The sequence below is a fragment of the Dipodomys ordii genome, unplaced genomic scaffold (assembly GCF_000151885.1).
Source record: "Dipodomys ordii isolate 6190 unplaced genomic scaffold, Dord_2.0 Scaffold32, whole genome shotgun sequence".
NCBI lineage: Eukaryota > Metazoa > Chordata > Mammalia > Rodentia > Heteromyidae > Dipodomys > Dipodomys ordii.
The window spans coordinates 5232409-5257230 of NW_012267248.1; the positions used below are offsets into that span (position 1 = coordinate 5232409).

The 24822-nt window shown below is 40.1% G+C and overlaps 2 protein-coding genes across 4 annotated transcripts in view; one reads left to right on the forward strand and one right to left on the reverse strand.

Moving 5' to 3' along the window:
- The window catches only part of Lyrm4 (LYR motif containing 4), a 107219-nt gene extending 91566 nt beyond the window's left edge, over positions 1-15653 (reverse strand). The window contains exon 1 of one of the 2 annotated variants that reach the window (XM_013016733.1): positions 15135-15648. In XM_013016733.1, coding sequence (XP_012872187.1) covers positions 15135-15361 — 227 coding nt within the window. In that variant the 5' untranslated portion in view covers positions 15362-15648. Of the gene's footprint in view, positions 1-15134 lie in introns of both variants that reach the window. The other variant, XM_013016734.1, reaches the window with a different exon arrangement.
- A 348-nt stretch (positions 15654-16001) lies between these two features.
- The window catches only part of Fars2 (phenylalanyl-tRNA synthetase 2, mitochondrial), a 429795-nt gene continuing 420974 nt past the window's right edge, over positions 16002-24822 (forward strand). For both annotated transcript variants that reach the window (XM_013016736.1, XM_013016737.1), the window contains exon 1: positions 16002-16138. The gene's annotated coding sequence lies outside the window, so the exon portion shown is untranslated. The remainder of the gene's footprint in view (positions 16139-24822) is intronic.

Here is a 24822-nt window from a genome sequence, read left to right on the forward strand (position 1 = left end):
TCATAGGTGGGCTGGGAAGGTGGCTCAGTGGTAGAGTGTTTGCCTTGCATGCATGAGGTCCTGGGTTCGATTCCTCAGCACCACATAAGCAGAAAAAGCTGGAAGTGGAGCTGTGGCTCAAGTGGAGAGTGCTAGCCTAGAGCTGAGGGGCAGTGCCCAGGCCCAGAGTTCAGGCCCCATGACCGGCAAAAAAAAAAAAAAAAAAAAAGATCATAGGTACCCAAACTAATTCAAGGACATCTACTTTTACCCCAATAGAGAGAAAAAAAAAAAAAAGCTAAAAGTCAGTATTATTCAAGATTGTTCTGCAGGGTGATTCTATATATATGTTAGAAAAAGAAAATTTTCTTCATTAGAGAATTTGTTTTTAAAGATATCATTATCCAAACTTATACACACAGAAACATAAGTCGAACCAACTAACAGATTCATAAACATTCAAATGAGAGAAAGTTCAAGGGCTTTGTAAATAATGCATATTTTATTCAGTCAAGTTGACTTACTGTTTTCCTTATATAAACAAGTAACTTAAGTAATTTAATTCAGTGAGACCAATGAAATGAAATCAGTTCTTTGAAGAACAATAAAATGTTAATTTTATTATCCCATTTATTGTGCTATAGCTTCTGCAAGATAGGAAAGAAATTCAAATTCTGACCAGGATCAATCCTTAATATTCCTAGCAGCAGAAAACTAAACCATTAAACTATATGGATTTCTGTAACATAATTCATATAGATAAACACAATAGTGCCCTGGACATGGTTATTCATAGTTCTAGGTTATTTGCTGGGTTTGCCTTCAGCATCTGTTTACTTGAATACCATGGAGAGAATTTTCTTGACAAATTTTAGTTCCTTTAAATAGTGCTAGTTTAGGCCTTGGTGCCAGTATCTCAAGCCTGTAATCCTAGCTACTCAGGAGGCTGAGATCTGAAGATGGCGGGTCAAAGCAGGAAAGTCTGTGAGACTCACCTCCAATTAACCACAAGAAAACCGGAAGTGGTGCTGTGGCTCCAGTGGTAGAGCAGTGTCCTTGAGCTGAAGAGCTCAGGGACAGAGCCCAGGTCCAAGCCCCATGACCCACCAAAAAAAAAAAGAACTAGCTTTCTGTGAACCTTTTCTGCTTCTTTCTTTCACACACAAGCTCAGGCAGTAGTACAAGTAAACCTGGGATGTAGAAACTCGTCCTGATGGTAATAGGAAGAGAGATCTGCAGGAGGCCATTACAAAATCCAGACAAAAATTATGAGATAATGAAGCCCATCAGGATGAGGACACAAAGATGGTTCGGCAAGAGGAGTATGTGAGAGCCTCTTTATGAAAAAGATCTACTGACTCTGGATAAAGTTATTAGAGAGTAAGGTGACTTTCAGTTTTTACTAATGGATGAGAGGGAATAAATGAATGCAGAGGGCAGGTATGCATTAAAGGAGAGTATGGGATTTGGAATGCAGAGATTTCAATCTGAGGTACTGGTATCACACCTAGAAAATATCCAGGATGTTCTTGGAAAGAAAGGTGGGCCAGATAGCAAGGATGAATTGGCTTGAAGTAGAGACAGCATCTGGGAAGAGTGTGTGAAGGTAAAGATGGAATACAGGGCCTTCAGTATGAAAGGAAGAGAAAGGCAAGGGGAGGAATGTTAGCAAATAGGTAAAGATGGAATAGGGGGTGGGATTGAGGATGAGGTGGGAATGGACAACCAGGTAAGGAGAGGCAAAGTAATAGGAAGAAAAATCAAGCTGACTACAGCAGTAGAAAGCAGATGCTGACAGTAGAGATTATGCAGTCCATTCACATTGCAGGTAATCTATCAGGGCACCAAAACATCCCAGACTGCACTGTTTGTTTTTCTTCCACTAAGGAAAAGGCAAACAGGACCAAAGGTACACAGCATACCACAGGAAGATTTCTTCTGAGGACCTTACTCTGCCATCACCAGAACTGTCATGCTGAGAAGCTCTCCTTAAGACACATGAACCTTTCCAGGCTTTAGTTTCCTATCTTCCTGAAAAAACATACACACATTTTTTTCTTCAATTCCCCCTCTAAGTCTTACTTCCTCTTTCCTTTCTCCTCATATCCCAGTCTTCCATTATGACTACTTTGCACAAATGTTATTTCTCATTCATACTTCTCCTGCCACTCTGCTGGCATTTTGAAATATGGAATGTACCCAACTTTTAAGCTACTTCCAATTTCTAAAACTTCACCCTTTATGATAATGTTGCAACAGGGTATACATACACAATACAAAACATTTACTTAGGAACTCTACAGCTAGGAGAGAACAATGAAAAGGTAAATTGGACATAGTGCTGTGCCTTTTCCCAGCCAGGCCTCAGCAGTTCTGTGTTCAGTGTGGGTTTTAGTATTGTGAGAAAAGCAATGGGAAAGCAGGAATGGCAATAAAATAAAATAAAATAAAAAAATTAGAGAATAACAAAGAGAAGATCCAAATTCTACTTTGCACATTGCCATCAAGAGGCAGTAAGTACAGTCAGGCTTCCAGATCTGCAGATGCTTTTCCTGCAGATCAGTCAGCTGTCGACCAAAACAATTTGAGAAATAAAATTATGTTTATCTTGGAACTTTATTGCTGCTAGTTATAAACAATAGACAACTACAGACACAGCATTATATTGGATTAGGTATTACAGGTCATTTGCAGATGATTTAATGTATGCAGGTATTTTTTTGTTTTTGCAAATATTATGCTATTTTCTATGAGGAACCTGGACATTTGTAAATTTTTTAACAATAGCAGGTCTGTGGATATGAAGGTATGACTATAAGAAATGCAATTCTAGTAAGACTACTGTAATAGAACATTTTAATAATTATATTTTTGGGAGGCCCTTGCTCTTGCTAAGCTGTTCTATCATTTGAATCATGTCTCCAGCTTTGTTTTTCACTGGCTGTTATTGAGATAGTGTCTCACATCTTAGCTGGATTTGTGCCTGAGCTATGGTCTTCCTATTTTAGTTGCTGGGATCACAGGCGTGTACCATCATATCCAACTTTCTCCTTGGCGACAGACTTTGATTCCATAATCCTCTCAATTTCAGCCTCCCAGATAGCACTCAACACTTCTGATTGCTAAATTTATTGGAGGTAGTTGCCTCAGAAATGCCCTTGCTCTATGGAATTCTATACTCTACAGAGGCTTCATTACAGTTGAAAAAGAAAGTACGAATCTTATAAATATTACTCTCTGCTCTCTCTCTCAGTACTTGGACAAGAGAGATTCAGTAAACATTTAGTAACTGAATGAATAAAGCTTACAAGCATATTTTAGGCACCAATGTCTTTGTCAAAAGGTTACTGTCCACAAAATTAGAAGGAAAGAGATCATCCGAAGCTACTATGATAGAGACAGGCAACTGCTATGCTACAAAAACTATGATACATAACATTGTAAAACTCAGGAATACTTGTGGGTCTAGGAACCTCTATCTTCTTTAGCAAGGCTATAAAATAACACCATTTCAACCTAATTAAGAAATTCCTAAATACTCCCCATTTATGTTACTACTGTATTTTTAAGTATTTATGAGTGCTTTAAAGAGTACAAAGCTTCACACAGACCTTATCTCATTTATAATTTGCTGACTTACTTATATTAGCATTCCTACTACAGACAATGTTATAGGAAGATTAAAAAACAGTAAGTATGACAGGATTCTGCTCTTAACTTGAACTTTAACCAGGACCAGGGACACCTTTCAAGGCAAATTTTGCTGTTTGTCTGTCTGCTTTACACTTGAGCCAAGTATTCTGCATCTACATTGTACTCTTATTATTCATTATACACCATCATTGAGCCAGTCAGATGGTTTTGTTCCAGAGATGCTCAGGACCAGGGTGCACAGCATGCTGATAAATCCTGCTATCAGTGGTCTCCATTTGTCTGGCATATGGCAAAGACTTTAAGAACAGAAAATAAACAGATTTTCTTTCTTAAGATTCCAATATTCTGAACACATTTTCCCTCATGCTGGCAAATGAAAATATAAAAGATTGCAAAATGAAAACCAGCTGTGCTGCAAGGTCCCCTTTCATTCTTAAAGAATAAAAAATAGAGGACACAACAAAAATAAGTCCTAGATTCTTTCTTATTCCCCAGGGTCAAGAAGAGGCAGAAAAACAATTCCCTGTGATAATAATTACATGCTTGGAGGATTGGAAGCTTTAAAGAGAACTGTGGATCAAAGTTAATTACTATGGAAATAATATTATTGCCAGATTAGTATATACTATACTAGCTGAGGATATAAAACAAGTTTTTTTTGCATTTCACTTATTTTTAATTAATTACGACAAAGAAGCTTATTTTCCCATACATTAGTTTACATTCTTTTGACCTTTAAAAATCATCAGTGGAACAGATGGTAGCATCTTAATAAAATATGGCCACACCATTAAATAGACATTTCCAAGGACAATGTTCTTTCTTCTTTCTATAACAGAATCTGCCTGTCATTTGAGATGTTTCAAAAATAAGAAGGGTAAGAGATTTTGTCGCAGAGATGCTGGAGGTTGAACACAGGAGTTCATATAGAGTTAAGCATGCCTTCCACCTTTGAGCTGCACACTCAGCCCAGAAAACTAATTTTTAAGAAACTATTTCCAACAAATCTTGCATCCTAACTTTATTCCACTTCTTTTTAAATGGTATGACACATCTATAATAGAGCTTCTACCCATTCTTGTCCCTCTGGTAGTGGCAAGCCTAAATCTGAGACCTCAGGAGATTAAAAAGTTTAAGGTAGGAGAGCAGGATTTGTTGAAAAAGAAGGCACCACTCTGGTAGCTTGTGGTCAGGACATAGATAGGCAGTAACCATGGGTCTGAGAGCCCCAAATCCAAGACCCTCACTCAGGGCTGGGAAGAAGTTCTGCTGCATAAAAAGTTGGGGCCCATTTCCATGTATAAGGCCTAAAAGGACTACAGTAATAGTGGCAATGTGGACAGATAGGGTAAAAAGAGGCAATATGCACACATGGACATTCAAAACACAGGCACAGAAAAGTTTGTGCAAAGCATGGACCGCAAGCATGAGGTACTAGGGTAGGCCATCTTGGACAATCTATTTCCAAGCACAGCAGCTGAGACCTCAGCTCTAGAGAAGTGAATGCTGTCTGTGGTTGGAGGGACCAACAGAAAGGTCATTCTACTGTGTTCCCCTGCTTATAGTCCATTCTCAGTTCTCCTCAGTGACAGAGCTTGGAAAACTATCCCATTGCAGAGCAACTGTGTGCTAGTTCTTTGCTTGTCCACATATGCACTGGGCTAAACCCAATGACAAAGAAATACTGATGATTTCATTTGAAGGAAGACTTAAAAAATAGAGGTCTAGTCCTGTACCTGTCATTCATGCCTACCTACTCCAGAGGCTAAGATATGAAGGATAGTGGTTCAAAGTCAGCTTGTATAGAAAAGTCTGAAAGACTCCATTTCCAAAAAACAATCAGCAAAAAAACCAGACTGCAGGCATGGCTCAAGAGGTATTACGTTAGTAGAGCAAGCACACCGAGCAAGCACAATGACCAATACTGGGAGAAGAAAAAGAAAAGAAAAAAAATATAGACAGTAGATGATGACTTTCTGAGAAAGTAAAAAGATGAATATAGATTTGGTTTGACAAAATGAAATCCTGTGTTAAAATTCTGTGTGACGCCTCTATATTCAGAAAGGGGATGAAGAAGTAAGGAAAAGAAAATGATGTGATGGGGAAATGTCATGGCAGGACTTTACACACAGGGGTCTAGAAAACTAATAAATATACCTATAACAAGTAATGAAATTGAAATGGCAATAAAAGGCTTCCCATCCAAGAAAAACCCAGGACCAGATTGATTCATAGCCAAATTCTATAAGGCTTTCAAAAGAAAACCCATTCTAATATGCCTCAAACTCTTCAATGAAATTAAAAGGGAAAGTCATTACTGAACTCATTCTATGAAGCCAGCATAATTCTCATCCCAAAAGCAGATAGGGACTCATCAAAGAAAAAGAACTATAGACCCATCTCTTTGATGAACACTGATGCAAAACTTCTCAATAATTTTTTTGCCAACTGAATTCAACAACTAACCCAAAAAATAATACATTATGATCAAATGGGATTTATTCCAGGGACGCAAAGCTGGTTTAAGATATATAAGTTCATTAGTGTAATTCAACACATCAACAGAAGCAAGGACAAGGACTACATGATCATCTCAATAGATGCAGAAAAAGCATTTGACAAGATTCAACATCCCTTTAAGATAAAAATTCTGGAGAAGCTTGGAATCCATGGAACTTTCCTCAATATGATAAAAGCTGTATATGGCAGGCCTTATTCCAGCTTTATACTTAATGGTGAAGTTAAAATCATTTCCTCTAAAATCAGGAATGAGACAAGGATGACTGCTCTCTCTGCTCCTCTTCAATATAGTACTGGAATTCCCAGCAAGAGCAATAAGGCAAAAAAGAAAAACATAAAGGGGATCCAAATAGGAAAAGAAGAAGGAAACGATCCCTCTTTGAAGATGACACGATCCTGTATTTAAAGAACAGATTTCTCTCCCAAGTTACTCGCGCTCATATGAAACGTTGGCAAAATAGCAGGATATAAAATTAACACACAAAACCCTGTAGCTCCTCTGTATGCCAACAATGAGAAGATTAAGACTGAAATGAGGAAAGCAACTCTATTTGTAATAGTCTCAAAAAAATCCTAAGAGGGCTGGGAAGGTGGCTCAGTGGTAGAGCGCTTGCCTTGCATGCTCGAGACCCTGGGTTCGATTCCTCAGCACCACATAAGCAAAAAGAAAAAAGCCGGAAGTGGCGCTGTGGCTCAAGTGGTAGGGCGCTAGCCTTGAGCTGAAGAGCTGAGGGACAGTGCCCAGGCCCAGAGTTCAGGCCCCACGACCGGACCCCCCCAAAAAAAATCCTAAGAATTAAGCAAAAATAGGAAAGACTTCTATTATGAAACTTTAAAAATTTGAAAAAAGTAATTGAAACAGATTTAAGGAAATGGAAAAAACAAAAACCTTCCATGCTGCAGGATTGGAAGGATTAACATGGTAAAAATGGCAACACTGCTCAAAGCAATTTATAAACTCAATGCAATACCCATAAAAATCCCAACATCATTCTTCAAAGATACAGAGAAAGCAATTCAAAAATTCATATGGAAAAATAAAAGACTCTGAATAGTAAAAACAATCCTTAGCAGGAAGAAAAGTATTGGAGAAATATCAATATCAAACTTTAAACTCTATTACAAAGCCATAGTAATAAAAACAGCTTGGTACTGGCACAAGAATAGGCCTGAGGACCAATGGAACAGAACAGATGACCCAGAGATGAAACCACAGACCTACAGCCACCTAATATTTGATAAAGGGACCAAAAAAACAGGATGGAAGAAAGACAGCCTCTTTAACAGATGGTGCTGGCGAAATTGGTTATACCCATGCAGAAAACTGAAACTAGATCCTTATATATCACCTAATACCAGAATCAGTTCTAAATGGATCAAAGACTTCAATGTAAGGCTAGATACCATGCAAATATTGCAGGAAGGGGTAGGGGAAACACGGGCTCCTAGGCATGGGTCAAAACTTCCTAACTGAAGATCCAGAATTTTAACAAATCAAAGGACTGGATAAATGGGATTGCATCCAACTGAGGACTTTCTGCATGGCAAAGGACATTGCTAGCAAGCTAAATAGAAATCCGACAGAATGGGAAAATATTTTAACTAGCATACCTCAGACAAGGGCCTCATATCTAAAATATACTTAGAGGGGCTGGGAATGTGGTTTAGTGATAGAGTGCTTGCTTAGCATGCAAGAAGCCTTGAGTTTGATTCCTCAGTACCACATAAACAGAAAAAGCTAGAAATGGCATGGTAGCTTGAGAGGTAGAATGCTAGCCTTGAACAAAAGAAGCTCAGGGACAGTGCACAGGCCCTGATTTTACGCCACAGGACTAGCAAAAAATAAAGAAAGAAAGAACACACACACACACACACACACACACACACACACACGGTAGCTTGAGAGGTAGAATGTTACACACACACACACACACACACACACACACACACACACACACACACACACACACACACACACACACGGTAGCTTGAGAGGTAGAATGTTAGCCTTGAACAAAAGAAGCTCAGGGACAGTGCACAGGCCCTGATTTTACGCCACAGTACTAGCAAAAAATAAAGAAAGAACACACACACACACACACACACACACACACACACACACACAGCTCAGAAAATAACCCCCTCCCCCAAATAACCCCTCAAAGAAACAACAACTCAGTTAGTAAATGGACTAAAGACTTGGAGACTTCGCAGAAGAACTAAGAAGCTGGGTGCTGGTGGCTCAGGCATGTAATCTACAGGAGGATTGTGGTTCAAAGCCAGCCCGGGTAGGAAAGTCTGTGAGACTCTTGTTTCCAATTAACCACCAGAAAACCAGAAGTGGCGTTGTGGCTTACCTTGAGCTGAAGACCTTAGAGACAGCACCCAGGCCCAAAGTTCAAGACCCACAGACGACCAAAAAAAATCACCTAACGACACATTTCTTAGAACATGTTCTCCTTGATAAGAGGTTGTGTATGTTTTAGGGTCAAGTCTGAAACATCTAGATGCTCAGGAGCAGCTAGATGCTCATGAAACTATATCACTGTCACAAATTTATTTACAGAGGTACCTACATCCTCTAGAGCTGATGTTTCATTGGAATGACTTTTCTTATCCTCCAATTAAACTCTCCTTAAGTTAAATTAATTCCAATGCAACATCTCCACTAATGATTAAAAGGTGTATTTGCTATTTGTTTAAAACAAAAAGCAAATAGGAGTGGCTTTGCCTTGCCAGGGCCAACTTCCAGCAGCTCAGCAAGGCATTTAAGGTTCTCCTTATCTATGTCACACCTATCTGTGGTCATCTACTTCCACTATGTGATACCAATGACTTCACACTACCAGTATGTCAACATCAGCAACAGGGAAGTCTCTACTTCTGCCTCTTAAACTACCACATTCCTCCTCTTTACAGCTTAGTTAGCCCACCAGGGCTTTTTCAACCTCAAATCCCTGTCAGGTGGGCCTACGCTGTCTTATGTACATTTACAACAGCTGGCTTATTTCTCTACTGGCTCATTGCACTGAACTACAAGATTCTCTTGGGTAAAGATCAAGTTTTACTTATGTTTGTACCTTCATCAAGGAGCAAGAGTCCCACATGGTAGTTATCCAGTAAATACTTGCTAAATTAGGGATCAAGTATTATAGTGAAGCTATACATTACATTCAAGCAATGATATCAGTAATTTCCTGCCTTCAGATTTTGAATACCACATCCAACTCTCCAGGTTCTCAAGCTTTCAGAATCAGACTGAAAACACACTACTGCTTCTCCTGGTTCTCAGCATTTTAGACTAAAACTCGAACAAGAATGATCAGTTCTCTGGGTCTCCATATTCTACTAAAAAACTTAGAGGGGCTGGGAAGGTGGCTCAGTGGTAGAGTGCTTGCCTTGCATGCATGAGGCCCTGGGTTCGATTCCTCAGCACCACATAAGCAAAAAAGAAAAAAGCCGGAAGTGGTGCTGGTTCAGGTGGTAGAGCGCTAGCCTTGAGCTGAAGGGCGGAGGGACAGCGCTCAGTCCCAGAGTTCAGGCACCATGACTGGACCTCCCCCCCAAAAAAAAAGAACAAAAAAAGAAGCCTATTTAGTGGGACTGTGTCCATCTGTGTGGACTCTATGGCAAAGAAATGGACAGAGAACCGGTCACGTTTACAAGGAGCCAAATGTATGGTAGTCAATTTTCTATTTTGCTCATTACAGCCATTTTCAAACAGAATGTTCTGTGATTTTATTTTGCATACAAATATCCTACTGCAATACAGAATAATTTAAAGGTACCTTAGGTTAGAACTATTTTGTGGCCTAACTTCCTCCCTCATTTTCTTATATTCTCTCCTTATTTGCTCTTTGCCTTGATTCCTGTATTTACCATTTAAAAATTATAATTATTCCATTTTATTGAATATATATATATATATATGTGTGTGTGTGTACACAAACATTTTTTTAGTGCTGGTCTGTGTCTTGAACTCAGGACATGGCACTGTCTCTGCTTTTTTCCCACTTCTGAATTTTTTGCTGGTTAACTGAAGGTAAGAGTCTTAGGACTTTCCTCCCTTCGAACTTTGAATCTCAGATCTTAGCATCCTGATTAGTTAGGATAACAGGTGTGAGCCACCTTGTGTGGCTACTGCACAATTTTTTTTCATATCTTTAGGGGCCAAAGTGGAGTAGTAGATAGAATAAATACAACTGGGAAGCTCCTGTAAACTAACTTACAAAACCAACAATAGCACAGACTTAGTAATCATAAACTTCCTTCTATATCTAGAGAAAGAAACATGTTACTTTTCACCCCCAGATTCAGTCAGATGCCTGAATACAATTTTCTCAGCCTAAATGTCGTAAATGTTTTCTGAAGGTTCATTAAATGAATTTTTACTTATTTTCACAGTATCATTCAGCAGAACAGAGCTAGTAACTCTGAGAAAAAACACTTTAAAAATTCTGTGCACATTTAATGATAATGACTAATCTTTCAAAAGTCTAAGCAGCTATTTTGAGGCATACATGAACTGCCTGTAGCTGCCTTTGGGGCACTGTGGAAAGGTTCAGGAACAAGGCTTCTTTCTAACACAGTGCCACAGGCTACAAATAAGTCCAACAAATAAATTTAGATCAAATGTTACTACTTAATTTGTGAAGAACTTAGAAAATCTAACAAAGCAATCTTTTTCCTCTTTTATTTTTCCCTTCCTTTCACCATGTTCTTACATATCTAACAAAAGTTAAATGTGTTCTCACCAAAATATATATGATTTGTTTAACCTTTCACAGTGAATAAAACCCTTTATTTGGCCACATAAAATGTAATTCTACAGGCTCTTTGATACCTCATGATAGACATATGTATCAAAGGCACTATTTCAAGAGTTAAAAAAGAGGAAAAGTAATGTTATTTAACCTGGGGTGGGATGGGAATCCCCAATAATCTTATTAGGAATAAGCTGGGTATATAGCATATGTGTGTGAGTATAGGTCCTGAGTTTGATCCCCAGCATCATGAAACAGACAAAAACAGCAAAAAAAGGAAAATAAATCAGCCAGTGAAGTGAAACATGTGTTGCTCACCAACCCTTAGCTGTCCCAGGTGATGTGTCTAGGAAGCTCTAGATTCAATCAGGGATAAAAGGAAACTCAGGACACCCCAAAGTGAGCTCAAATTCTTTGCTTCACAAGACCAGCTACTTCTGTATTCTGCATTAGTAGAGTTTGGTATTTATTACCCTTCTTGTGCCTTAACTTTACCAGCATGGCAGTCTAGACTCTATCTCATCCAAATAGCATTCTAACAATTTCACTTCCTACTTGCAAAATATATCTGCTTTCCTCCCATGATGCCTGTTTGGATTAAGGGTCAAATGTCTACTTTGCATCATATTAATCTACTCCCACTAGAGATTTGTCCAGATGAGACTGTTAGACCAATCTTATCTCAAATGCAAATCCACCACTTAATTTTCCAGCTTCCACCTCTTTAGTGGCTACTGTCAGCAAACAAATCCGTATTTCTTAATTGTGGCCTTCCTGCATGGCACTTTCCAGCTCAGTCTTGTTGGCTGTCTCTGTACTTGACAACCAACTCTCCAGAAACATTGTACTGTTTGTTTGCTGCTACCTGAGATTATGATGCTGCTTGATAGCTTAAGTCTACTCTCAGCTTTCTGATTCTACACAGATGCTTACTTCTATCCCAGCACATAACAAAGTCTGCAAAAGCTGCCTCCACAGCTGTGTCCTATACAAGGTGATGAAATCGTGACAGCATATGCTTTGCTAAACCCAAAGCTTTCATATCTTTCTGTCTTTAGGACCTGGTAGAGCATTGAACAAAGTAAGATTCAGAAGTTTCTGGAAGCACATCTAAGTAATGGAGTCTGCCTGGGTTTGGGCTGGGGAAATGGAATGGGGAAAATAAGAAAAATTCATAAAGAAGGTCATGATTAAACAGACTCTTGAAGAAAGGACAGACACTCTGGAAAAGGGTGACAAAGGATATGGCAGACAGAATAGTACTTGTAAAGGCCTGGAGGCCCATGAGGACATGGCATGAAATAAAGTGCAAGTGACCAGGGCAGAGGGCAAGATCAAACTGGAAAATGGAAAAGCAGAGGGATCTACAAAAATGTGGCCTATATGTGGGTCTTAGAAGATAATCCCAAAATATCTATTTAATCAAGGCAATTATGGGAGGTATCAACATTTTCAGGTTGGTTCAAACTGCACAGTAGTCTTTTTCTCTCTTTGAGAGTACTGGGATTTGAACTCAAGGCTTCATGTTTGCATGAACTCTACCTCTGTGTGTGTGTGTGTTATATATGTGTGTGTCAGTCTTGGGGCTTTAACTCAGGGCGTGAGTGCTGTCCCTGAACATTTTTCCCTTAAGGCTAGTGGTTTACCATTCAGCTAGTGCTTTACCAATCAGCCTACAGCTCTACTTCTTGGTTTTTGGTGGTTAATTACAAATAAGAATCTCACAAACTTTCTTTCTTGGGCTAGCTCTAAAATCAATCCTCAGATCTCAGTCTTTTCAGTAGCTAGGATTATAGGCACAAGCCACTGTACCCTGTTGCTTGATATTTTTGATAAGAGTATTGCTTTGTGCCTGGGCCAGCCTTGACCATAATCCTCCTATTTACAATTTCCACTGTAGCTGAATCCATATCACCACTAACAGCCATTTCTGTAGAAATGGAGTTTTGCCTTTTTTCTTTGACCAAGCTGACCTAGAACTGAGACCCTTTCATGTCAACCTCCTGAGTAGATGGTATGACAGGCATAACTTTTGAAAAATTATTTTTCATAATGGGCCATTAAAATAGTAATTCACAAGGTTGCTGTAAAAATAAAATGGGTTAGCCTGGTGTTGACGGCTCATGTCTGCAATCCTAGCTACACAAGAGGCTGAGATCTTAGGGTTGTGATTCAAAGCCAGCCTTCCTAGGCAGGAGCCTGTGAGACTCTTTATTTCCAATCAACCAGCAAGAAGCCAGAAGGGGAGCTGTGGCTCATGTGGTAGAGTGCCAGCCTTAATGAAAAAACTAAGGGACAGCACCCAGGCTTTAAGTTCAAGCCCTAGTAGTGGTACAAAAAAAAAAAAGAAACAAATACATGTGCTACTTAGTAGATATAATGTACAAAGTAGTGGTACACAATGACCAATAATGTCTGAGTGTGGAGGGAAAGAGCCAACTTTGAACACCACAGGACACTACTTTATTATTTAAGAAAGACATGTCTTATAAACAGGTTATTATATTGGGAGATATTGTCAGAAATCCTGTGTTTTACATACATGAGTTCAGGTAAGAGTGAAAAATGACTACCATATTACTTTGGATATTTTACTTATATTTAGATAGTGAACTTAGCTGGAAAGAACAGACTCAAAAGTAATATACCCAATTACTTTCTAAATCTGTACTAAAACTCATTTCCAATTTTCCTATTAGATACAGCTTTGATTTTGTCATGAACTACTGTCAACTTAGAATTTATTCATTTGAAAAATTTCTGCCTTACTGACTCCTGATTCATTTCTAGATGAAAGTTTATAAGTGGAAGAGTCCTTAGAGGCTACCTAGTACACTGGCTTATTATTATTATTTATTTAGGTCAGTTGTGGGACTTGAACTCAGGGCCTGGACACTGCTCTTGAGCTTTTTCACTCAAGGCTACTGCTCTACCACTTTGAGCCACAGTGCCACTTCCCACTGGCTTAGTTTTTATGAACAAAAACCCCCAGAAACACAGAAGTCGAATGACTTCTGTAGGTTATGTAATTTGTGAGGGCTACTTGTCTTTTCTTCAAACTGCTGTCACATATACTCTCTCCCAAGTCCCTGGTTCTTTAATGTAAACTGCCTGCTGACCCTGTTTATTTTGGCCATTTTCTTTTTTCTTTTTTTTGGGGAGGGGAGGAGGCAGTACTGAACTCAAGGGCTTGGCTTGCTAGGTAGAAAACTCTCCCACTTGGGTCACACTCCAAGCCTTTTTTCTTTTTGCTTTTTCCTAATAGGGTCTTCCTTTTGCCCAAGCCAGACTGAGCCTCCATCTTTCCATCTACTCTCCCAGTGTAGCTGTGAAAACAGGCTTGCACAATGCCCAGGGATTATTGGTTGATGTGTGGTAGGCCTCCTAGAAGGTAAAGATTGGGAAAATTAAAGTGACAAACTATCTTCTAGATTGTGACGAAAAATGATCAGTTTGCAATTACTTGCATACTTTGTAGGTTCTCGTAACAATTACATACTTAGTAATAGGTATCTGTCAAAAATGCCACCAGTATGCTTAGTGGTTATATCCTTTATCTTCCAAAGCCAACATCACTTACAAAAAATCAAGTTCTCCCAATTGTTTCTTTTCATTACATAGCCAGGTTGCATATGATCAACACCTGATGCCGTTCTCAAATTTATAGAAAGGCTACACTTTAGGCAAGTTTCTGAAAATGAGATGTAGTGCATGAGAGGTTTACACTTCTTACTCACTCTGAGACCTACTCTTTACAGAGGCACAGTCTCAATCTGTGGCTCCTTTAGGGAGCGCTCAAGCAAACCTTCCACTTGGAAGCCGCTTGTTACTGACGGCTAGCTGCATTCTCAAGTCTTCCCCTCCTCGAGCGAAGTTTTAAGCGTGCAACACGCCGGTCCTAACTTCAACCCGCAACGTTCACTTCCATCCTTCCACACCGTGGAGACATGATACAAATCAATGAACCAAAGCATCAACTTTGGGGACGTGTCAGAGGATCTGAACCGCTACCGTGGCCAGAGGAAGGGTAAGTCCTCCGCGCCTCCCCACGAGGTTTCGGAGGAACACGCCCGTGGGGCAGGGGCTGGCGTTTCGGTGGCGGAACCGGATCCCCTCCCCAGCGGCCGGAGACTATCCGTGGCTCCGCAACTCCTGAGGACTTGGCGAGTTCAAGCCCGAGCCCTCGGCCCTCCCGACCCCCGCCGCTCGCAGGGTCACCTGTAGTTGTAGGAGTTGAAATGCTTGCTCTCTCTCAGCATTGCCCGGTACAGGTCTAACACTTGTGCGCGACTGGAGGCTGCCATTTTGGAAGGGGAGGGGGGGGAGGAGGGAGAAAGGAAACTAACCCTGAACCCAAACCTCCAAAACAAAAACAAACGGGTCCTCTTTGCGTAGGTCCCGGGTTTAAGCCAGTAGAAATTTCGACCTATTGCAAAACCACGCATGAAATGCAGCAGGGCAGTCTGGGCTTCCTGGCCTGAGGGTACCGGGCCTAGATATCCCACAGCTGACGTCCGCTGACGGCGGGCTGCGGCCCTCCACGCTGGAGAGGCGGGAGCAGGCAGGGCCGCGGGCAGCTAAGCCAGCGCGGGGAGGCGCCCGCCCTCCCGCCCGCTCCACGGGGACGCCCCGGGCTCACGTGGGAAGCCTCAGCGGTGGCCTATCTGGGCCTTGGGGCGAATAGCCTCCGGTCGCCTCAGCCGGGGAGCCTCGCCCCTGGAGGATAAAGGTCGGAGCAGGGTACGGTAGGAAAACGAAAACAGCCCGGGGGCGTGACGCGGACCTCGGTCGCCCCGCTTGAAGGCCGGGACTGCGTTGCTGGGGTTACCGAGCGCGCGCCGCCACGACGCCCCGCCCCCGGCAGCTGTTTGCTGCCCTCAACGCTGCCTGAAAAGCCGGGAACGCTTTGGAGGAAAGTTCACTTCCTTTGAGCCTCGTCGGCGAATTGAGGTTTTAAGTTGTTTTTTTCCTGGCTGTGGTGGCAGTGTGAGAGGCCGGGAAACGGCCTTTCCGTGTCCCCCTTCAGTTGCGGCTTCGCTCAGGGCAGCCACATCAGGGACCTTTGGGCGCAGGTCCTCCCCGTCTGGCAAGATGGCTGCGCCCAGACTCCACGGGAAACTTGTGAAGTGACGGGCCGAGCTTCCTGTGGGTGCGGGCGAGCAAGCTTGCCGCGACTTAGAGCTTGCGAGAGCGCGAGTCCGGGCTTCGCAGGCGCGCAGGGGGTGAGTGCTGGCGTCGCTGCAGGTCGGGGCTGTGGGGCGGTGTTCATTGGACGGAAAGGCTCCCGTTTCCGCTGTGTGTCTCGGGCTGTGGCGCTTTCTCCTTCGCGGCCCGAGTCCCCAGAATGTCACAGGCTAAGTAAATGCACCACATAGACGGGAATCCTGGGATGAAGACGCCAGGATTTCGTGGGTAGCTTTTAGGGGTTCCGGAGCCCTTTGGGGCCTGCTCAGAAGTCAGGCAAGAAACTAATGGAATTTGCGTTTCCAGGCTGTTCTCAGAAGACTTCAACTTTTCCGATTCACCTAGTTCAAGTGGCAAAGATTCTTGTTCTGATTCTAGAGCTTCATAGAAGCGTCGTCTACTTTTCTATCCTGTATTTGGAAGATGCTTCTGTTCTTTTTGGAATATTGCTTTATGCCATCCACATGGGGAAGAGCTATCCCTTTGCATCGCAAAACATATCAGGGAGTAATTTTATATGTAGATGCCAAATTGCATTTGGTGCTACTCATTTTTGATACGACATAGTTTTGCCTTTTTACTGAAGCAGTTTCTTATTTTCAGAAACTTTAAGGGCACTTCTCTGACCCTAACATACTTTGTGTACTTGCCATCTGATGTTCTTTCATCCAATTTCATGATGTGTGTTGGACGTATCTTTTTTTGTACAGAACGTTTAGAATCTACTATCGGATTTTTTTTCAGGGACTTCTCCAACTTTTGAGTTTCAAAGTAGATAAAAGGGTAGCAAGAAGGGTCAGTCTTGCTGTCAGTCAGGTTTCTCGAGAAAAACAATATTTTGACACTCAAAATTTCTTGAAGGGTCAAAAATCAAGGTAGTTGTAAATAGTTATTTACAGTAAGATCCAGAGCTTTGGTCTCTTGAGTTTGATAATTGGAATTATGTGGCACCTGGTAATACCATATAATACAAATTATAATTAGACAAAGCTATCAGAGGGAAAAGGAAAAATGAAAAGTTTTGGTTGGTTTAAAAGTAGTGCTAGTTACATTTCATTGTTTTTCTTATTTTATCTTGAAAAGTGTAATTAAGGTGATCCCTGTAAACAAGTGTTTATGCTCAATTATAAAGGCATTTAGTCATTAACCTTTGCAAATAATGTAATTATATGATTTTACTTTGTCTTAGTCAAATACAATTTTCCGAATAAAAATACAAGGTTAAAATTGTTTGTATAGCCTACTCATCTGTTAGTGCAAGGAATGGGTCTGGTTAGGAAAGTGATAGCTGCCGCCTGTTAAAAGTGGCAGGAGGCCATGGTTTGGATTCGCTACCTGCAAGGGGTCCAATAGATTATACCAGTATAGAGTTTCATCATAGTAACTAAACACTGGTTAGTTGCAGGAGACCCTGTAACCAGTTCACTTTTTGACTGGCTGATTTAACACTTTTTCTATGCTCTGCTTAAATTTTTCTTTACATGTTGTCAGATCACAGTGTTGGTTAGAAATTTCAGAACATCATTTGGTTCTGAGTTGCCTGATTTTTAGGTAGTTTTATTTTTCTTACCTCAGATACACTGCTACCTTTATGTAGCCTAAGGAATTTCTCTTGTAGTACCAGTTAATGCTAATCTGCCTTCAAAAAGTTACTTTATTTGAAGTGGTTTACCAGTGTGTTGGATAGCACTATCTTGAAAGACTAATAAAAAAATACCTTTCCAAGGCCAAATCACATTTTTTTCTGCATTTCATTGCGGAGGTGACTTTTTTTTCTTTTAACCAATAACTGCATTTGAGATTTTGAGTAGAATTGGACTAGAAGCTGAGAATGGACCTTACTCAGATCTTTTCATATGCATTCTATTCTGGGCCAAAGTTTTTCTTAGAGAGTAAAACACAGGATACCTACTTAATATAATAGGTCTCAAAATTTCCTTAACATTCAATTATCTGTAGTTATGAATATTTAGTTATTTTTCTGTGCACAGTCAGATATTACCTTGTGTTAAAATTAGGATTATTTGTGAATACTTAATTCTTCATGAGGACATATTTTACTTAAAACAAACTCTACACAGTCATTTATTGTCCTTATTCTTAAATATCAAACTGTGTAAAGAAACTCTTGCATGGAAGAAGAAACTCATTACTTAGAAATTATTCTTTTCTATACATGGATCTAAATGTTAATTACAAGTGCTTTTCATTTGTTTCTTATTTGATCCTTCCTTTTTTTTTTTTTTTGTTGCTAGTCCTGGGGCTTGAACTCAGGGCCTGGGTGTTGTCTCTGAGCTTTTTTGGCTCAAGGATAGCACTGTTGCCACAGCTATATTTCTGGCTTTTTTTTTTTTTTTTTTTTTTTGGTAATTGAAGAATCTTACTGGTTTTCCTGCCCTGGCTAGCATTGAGCCATGATCCTCAGATGTCAGCCTCCTGAGTAGCTAGGATTACAGGCATGAGCCACCAGTGCCCAGCATTTGATCCTTCATTTTAATAGAGTCTGAAACTGGATAGAGATCAAATCACTGATTTGTGCAGATAATCAAACTAGAACTCCTTTCCCACGTCATTCTGTAACATTTATCCACTGATATGTGACTTATCTTATATAAAAAGACAACAGAGTTACACAGATGAGAGAACTGTAGGGGAGTAAATAAAATGGTACTTTATTTTTCAAAGGCATATTATTTCCAAATGCTAGAGGACAACAGAAGAAGGATGTTCTACTAGGACTAAGGGAAGACTTTCCATGATAGAATATAGTTTTACAGTGAGTAGTAAGAGTAGATGATGAATTTGGTAAATTAATATAGTTTTACAGTGAGTAGTAAGAGATAGATGATGAATTTGGTAAATTAATAGATTACAGTTTCTATTTATTGTATGAAAGCATCAAATAATACAATGCAATCTAATTAGATTACTCTCAAGTGAGTTGGACGGAAGGAGGAGGGAAAGGCAGGACCACCAGAAAACAAAAGTGGTCAGTCCTGTATCAGCTTCAGTGTATCAGCTTCATTTTTATGTTGGTTCCTTTCTTTGGAATAAGTTTTCCCCTATGCACTAGATAAGACATAATGCAAGTCGAACTTAATATTTGACTTGTTAAATTGAGATTAGTTATCTGTATGTTGGTACCTTTATTTCCAACCACAATTTTGAATGCTTTATTTCAAGAATAGTGAAATTTTATTTGTACATCCATAGTTGGTGTGTGTGTGTGTGTGTGTGTGTGCGTGCGTGTGCACGAGTGTGTGCGCACGCACGCACACGAGAGTGTATAACCACACTGGTACTGGGGCTTAAACTCAGGGCCCCTCTCTCTCACTTGGCTCTTGTATTCAGGGCTGGTACTCTACCACTTAATCCTACTTATATTTCCTCTACATCTATCTATTTAAAATGTAATTGTAAAATGTAATTCTAATCATTGACCTTGTGGTAACCTGAAAGCTGTATCAAATATGAATCCTTGTTCTAGGATGTTGGAGTTTAAATGCATTTTTATATATAATTACATATGGAAGTGCTAGCACAAAGCTCTGCACAGGAAGTGCTGGTTAGGTATTATGTGGTCTTGGTGCAAGAAGAGGTCATGTTCGCACTTATTGCCTGGGAGAACCTAAAACAGCATGGATGTTTCAGTATTTCCTAGGTGACTAGATCCAGCTATGATTGAGAACACAGATCTATGTGAATTAGGTGGCTTTAAGAAGAAGTAGTGTGGGGCTGGGAAGGTGGCTCAGTGGTAGAGCGCTTGCCTTGCATGCCTGAGGCCCTGGGTTCGATTCTAAGCACCACATAAGCAAAAAAGAAAAAAAGCCACAAGTGGCGCTGTGGCTCAAGTGGTTGAGTGCTAGCCTTGAGCTGAAGAGCTGAGGGACAGCGCCCAGGCCTAGAGTTCAGGCCCCACGACTGGACCCCCCCCCCCAAAAAAAAAAGAAGTAGTGTATGTTAGAGTCAGAAGATTTAGGCTTGATCTGGGTGCAGCTCTGTCCTGAACTAGAAAGTGTCTGAGGATAAGAGGATCCTGTGGGAAGGTGATGAATCAGCACTCAAGAATGCAAGGCAGAAGCTGAGATATCTACCTAATGGTACCCATTTGTCAAAACTTGGAAGTAGGCAAGTATCATTGGCTTAGAATGTGATCTTTCTAGCTGTGCTTGTATCCTGCATCACAGAACTCTTCAGTGCCTGCTTCAGAAATTTGATCTAGTTCATTAATTGTTCTAGGATAAAATGAGTAACTTTTAGTCATATTTGAATTTTTTTAATTAATTTTATTTTATTTTATTTGTGAACATACTGTACAGAGGGGTTACAATTGCATGGGCAGGATAATGCGTACATTTCTTACCAAGCATTGCAGCCTCCTCCTTTGTTTACCCTTCCCATCCCTTCCCAGCCTCCCCCCTCTGAATTTTTTTTTTTTTTTTTTTTTTGTCATGGGACTTGAACTCTGGGCCTGAACGCTGTCCCTCAGCTCTTCAGCTCAAGGTTAGTGCTCTACCACTTGAGCCACTGGGCCACTTCTGGTTTTCTGAGTGGTTTATTGGAGATAAGAGTCTCACAGAGTTTCCTGCCCAGGCTGGCTTTGAACTGTGATCCTCAGATCTCAGCCTCCTGAGTAGGATTACAGGCCTGAACCACTGGAGCCCAGCCATATTTGAATTTTAATTTAGTTGGATTCTCACTTGTAAAGTTAATTAGTTTGTATAAGAAATATAAATATTCAGAGACTCTCAAATGCTGGTATTTATACTAGTTTTTTAGTGTTTTAGGAAAAGTTTGCATTTTTTTCTACTAGTATCATTTTGAAAAGATTTGGTGCCTTTTTTACATTGCCTCTATGTATGAAAGATATTTCCTCTTGGAGTTTTCTGAGTCTCATATTTCTGTAGGAGTTCTTTTCAGATAGATCTAAGAAATTCCATTCTCATTTTAGGGAAAACTTAAGCCTTGTTTTGTTTTGTTATACCTAGATATTTTGCCCCTGACTATATAGTCTCCGACTTCTAGGCTGCAACAATACAATTACGTATTGATTTGGGTAAAGTATATCAAATGTCTTTAGTTCTACAGGATTAATTATTTATTTACTTTTAAAGCAGTTATTTTTCCTTTTAAGGAAAACAAACCCCAAGCCTTTACCAACATGGTAATTCTTTCAGGATGTGACTGATAATAATGTTCCCTTACAAATCACCTGCATTCTTTCTCTTTTAGTAGTACATAATTATTACATTTTTGTGTCATATTTGTGAATGGTTTGTTAATAAAACTAGCTATAATAGGAATGATAGCTGCTATTTATTTAGGTATGACTTTCTTTTCCAGGATCTTTGCTGGGCACAGGCCAACATCTCATTTTAGCAATTTTTCTAAAGACAAATTTAAAAGTTCTAGTTAACTTCTTGGAATAAGGAGTTATAAGTTGCCATTTCTTGTTCTGGTCAGTTGGTTGTTTACAGCAACCACAGATTTGCTGACTCTGTGTGGAATTATGTTTGCAATAATTTAAGCAATATTAGGCCAATATTTTCAGATATGCAGTCTATGTGTTTGCATGTGTGTGTGCACATGTGTGCATGTGTGTGTGTATGTGTATGTTGCTAGGGATAGAACCTAGTGGATCCTGTGTGCTGGATAAGTGCCCAACTACTGAGCTACATTCCTAGCCTGTAGGTTTGTAATGGTAAGTCAGGTGATACTGTAGACTGCTTAGAAGCTATACATGGAACTCATGATGTCTTTACCATTACGGTGAATACTTTTATATGACTTAATTCAACTTTATTTTTTTCTCCCAGTTCTGAGGCTTGAACTCAGGGCTTGGGCTCTGTTCCTGTGCTCAAGGCTAGTGCTCTACGAGCCATAGCACTACTTCTGGCTTTTTTTTTTTGTCGGTCATGAGGCTTTAACTCTGGGTTTGGGCACTGTCCCTGTGTTCTTCAGCTCAAGGTGAGCGCTCAACTACTGCTTGAGCCACAGTTTTACTTCTGGTTTTCTAGTTGCTTATTGGAGATAAGAGACTCATGGACTTTTCTGCCTGGGCTGGCTTTGAACTGTGATTATCAGATGTCAGCCTCCTGAGTAGCTAGGATTGCAGGCATGAGCCACTGTCACCCAGCTAACTTTTTAATTTAAAAATTTACTTGCTGAGTACAATGAAAGTAATTCAGGTTGGTATACCTGTAATCTGTATGTGCAAGTATGAGTTTGAATTAACTAAAGAATGATAAGAGCTTGGCTTACTTGAATTATGTTTGGCAATATTATAGTAATATAATAATATTGACAGCTGTTAGAACAATAAGCTACAATTAATGAAGGAATCTTTATTGAGAAAATTGTATTTGTAATAATTCCTGGAAATTTGGAACGCAGAGCAAAGTGAAGTTGTGAAGTAGGAAAAGGCTTAGCAGACAGCTTATTCTTTCCTCGCTCTCCTGATTCAAACACAGTTGTTGTTTTTTTCCCGCAGTTTTGGGATAAGTATATTGTGTTAGCTTTCTTGCCAAGATAACTTATAAATTGGAAAGAGTTATTTTGGAACAGAGTTTTGGAGATTTTAGTCTATGATCAATTGGCCCCATTCCTTTATGTTTATGAAGGTGGTTTAACTCCTGACTGGAATATGGAAAATAAAGAGGAGACCAGGGTCTGAAACCCTTTTTTGGACACATCTCCAATGACTGAAAACTTCCCACTAGTCCTCACTTCTTAGGGGTTCTGTCACTTCCCTATGGCACCAAACTAGGGACCAAACTCTTTGCACATTGGGCTTGGGGGACACTTCATATCCAATCTATCTGCATTTTAAATCTTTGAGCACTTTGAAACAAAGTTCCTGTATCTGATCATTTATAACTTTACGCCCAATACACATCCCATTTGTAAACTTGACTTTGTGCTCTAAGGGATGGGTGTGACATAATCACAGTGTAACTGTCTTTTGTAGAGCCCATGTTGTCCACTATCCCAGATTGATATATTTCAGAATTCATGGAGTCCACTACTATCCAAGCTGATTCTTGATGCCCCTCTGTGAAGAACTTGGCTGAGAAGATCTTCTGCCCAGTTTCAGTGTTTCCTAAATGTCATTTTCTGTGTTGTTGAAAACTACTTGAAAATAAAATGTTTATCCTAGTACTGGTGTATGCAGTTCTTTAGATTATATATTGATTCATTTCACCACATTGTAGACAGTAATTTCTTTGTTACTCTTCCCCATGCTAAACCTTGCAGTACTGCTAGGATAAAGTCTAAACTCCCAGCATAGCATATAACAGCCCTATGCTATCCCTTACTATTCTCTCTCACTTGAGATTTTTCCAATTTCTCAGTTCTTCTTTCCTGTGTACTGTGCTGATTTTAGTCATGCTAATCTAGGTCTGGAATGTACTCCCCCTTCCTAATTATTCCTCATCTCTCAGGGAGATAATTTACTAAAAGATACCTTCTTTTACTGGAGCAAGTCTTCCTTGTTTATACTCCTTACTATTGTGAACTGCTATTTTTTTTTTTTTAAATTAAACTGCTATTCTTTAAAAAAGATTTTTTTTTTTGAGGCAGAATCTGCTCCATCGATTCACCTTGATGCACCCACTTCTTCCTCCTGAAGCTGTGTATCACTGGGCCTGACTCTGAGCTACTTTCAACTGGAAGTGACTTTTAACAGAAAACTCAAGTTAGACATGTTTAACCTACTACGGTGGTTCTGTTGTCCCGTGTTCTGAGAGTTCAGAATGCAGATGGCCTTAAGGTTTGGTTGGTTTGAGTGATGTTTCCAAAAACCTAATTTTCTTTTTCCCACCTTGTCTTTTCTAATGTCAGCCCATCCCTAGGCTGAAAGCCTCTCTTGGTTGTGAAAGGCCCTTGAAAATTCTGGGGTGAATGTTTCCAGAACCGCAGGAGCAAAAAGAGATGCTGGGCTTTGGCAAATAGTGTTGATTGTGTACTCATCAGCCATACTTCTTCCTGGCTATTAGAACCTGACTATTTGAATGGCCTTGTGTCTAGATTTTGAAGATGAATAACCTTAGACAATGATGGAGACTCAATTCTCTCATCAGATACTGGTTCTGATACCCGGGATAGTCACAAGACATACATCTGGCTAATGAGATAAAGGGGAGATTTTTTTTTTCCAGGCATGAAAAGAAGTTTATTTACTGAATTGCTGCCCTCACCATGCTTGGTGGAGAAGCATGGCTGAAAAGGAAAGGAGGAGTGGGGAAGGGGGCTACCCACCTCTGGGCCAGGACTTATCTAGGCCAGGGACAGGAAGAGGTGTGGCCAGGTGGGGGAAAGGTGTGGCCACACTGGATCTGAAGGCTTCTGGGAAAGGTTTTGCTTTCCATTAATTGAATCCATTGAATATATACTAAGAGGGTTTACATAAGCCATATTTTTTCTTGCTGCACACACACACACACACACACACACACACACACACACACGCACGCACGCACACACGCACACACGCACGCATATATACACAGACACATCTGTTACAAGTACATATAGAGCAATCTTTTCCCAGTTAGGGAAGTTTGTAAAAGAAGACTCCTCTTGAATAATCAATATCCTGTCTTTTCTCTTGATTCATCACCACTCATCTTAACATGTCTTCAGTGACATGAAGAATTTTGATTATATCTTCAATTTTAATTATATCTTCCTGATTTTATTATTTCTTTTTTTTTTTTTTTGG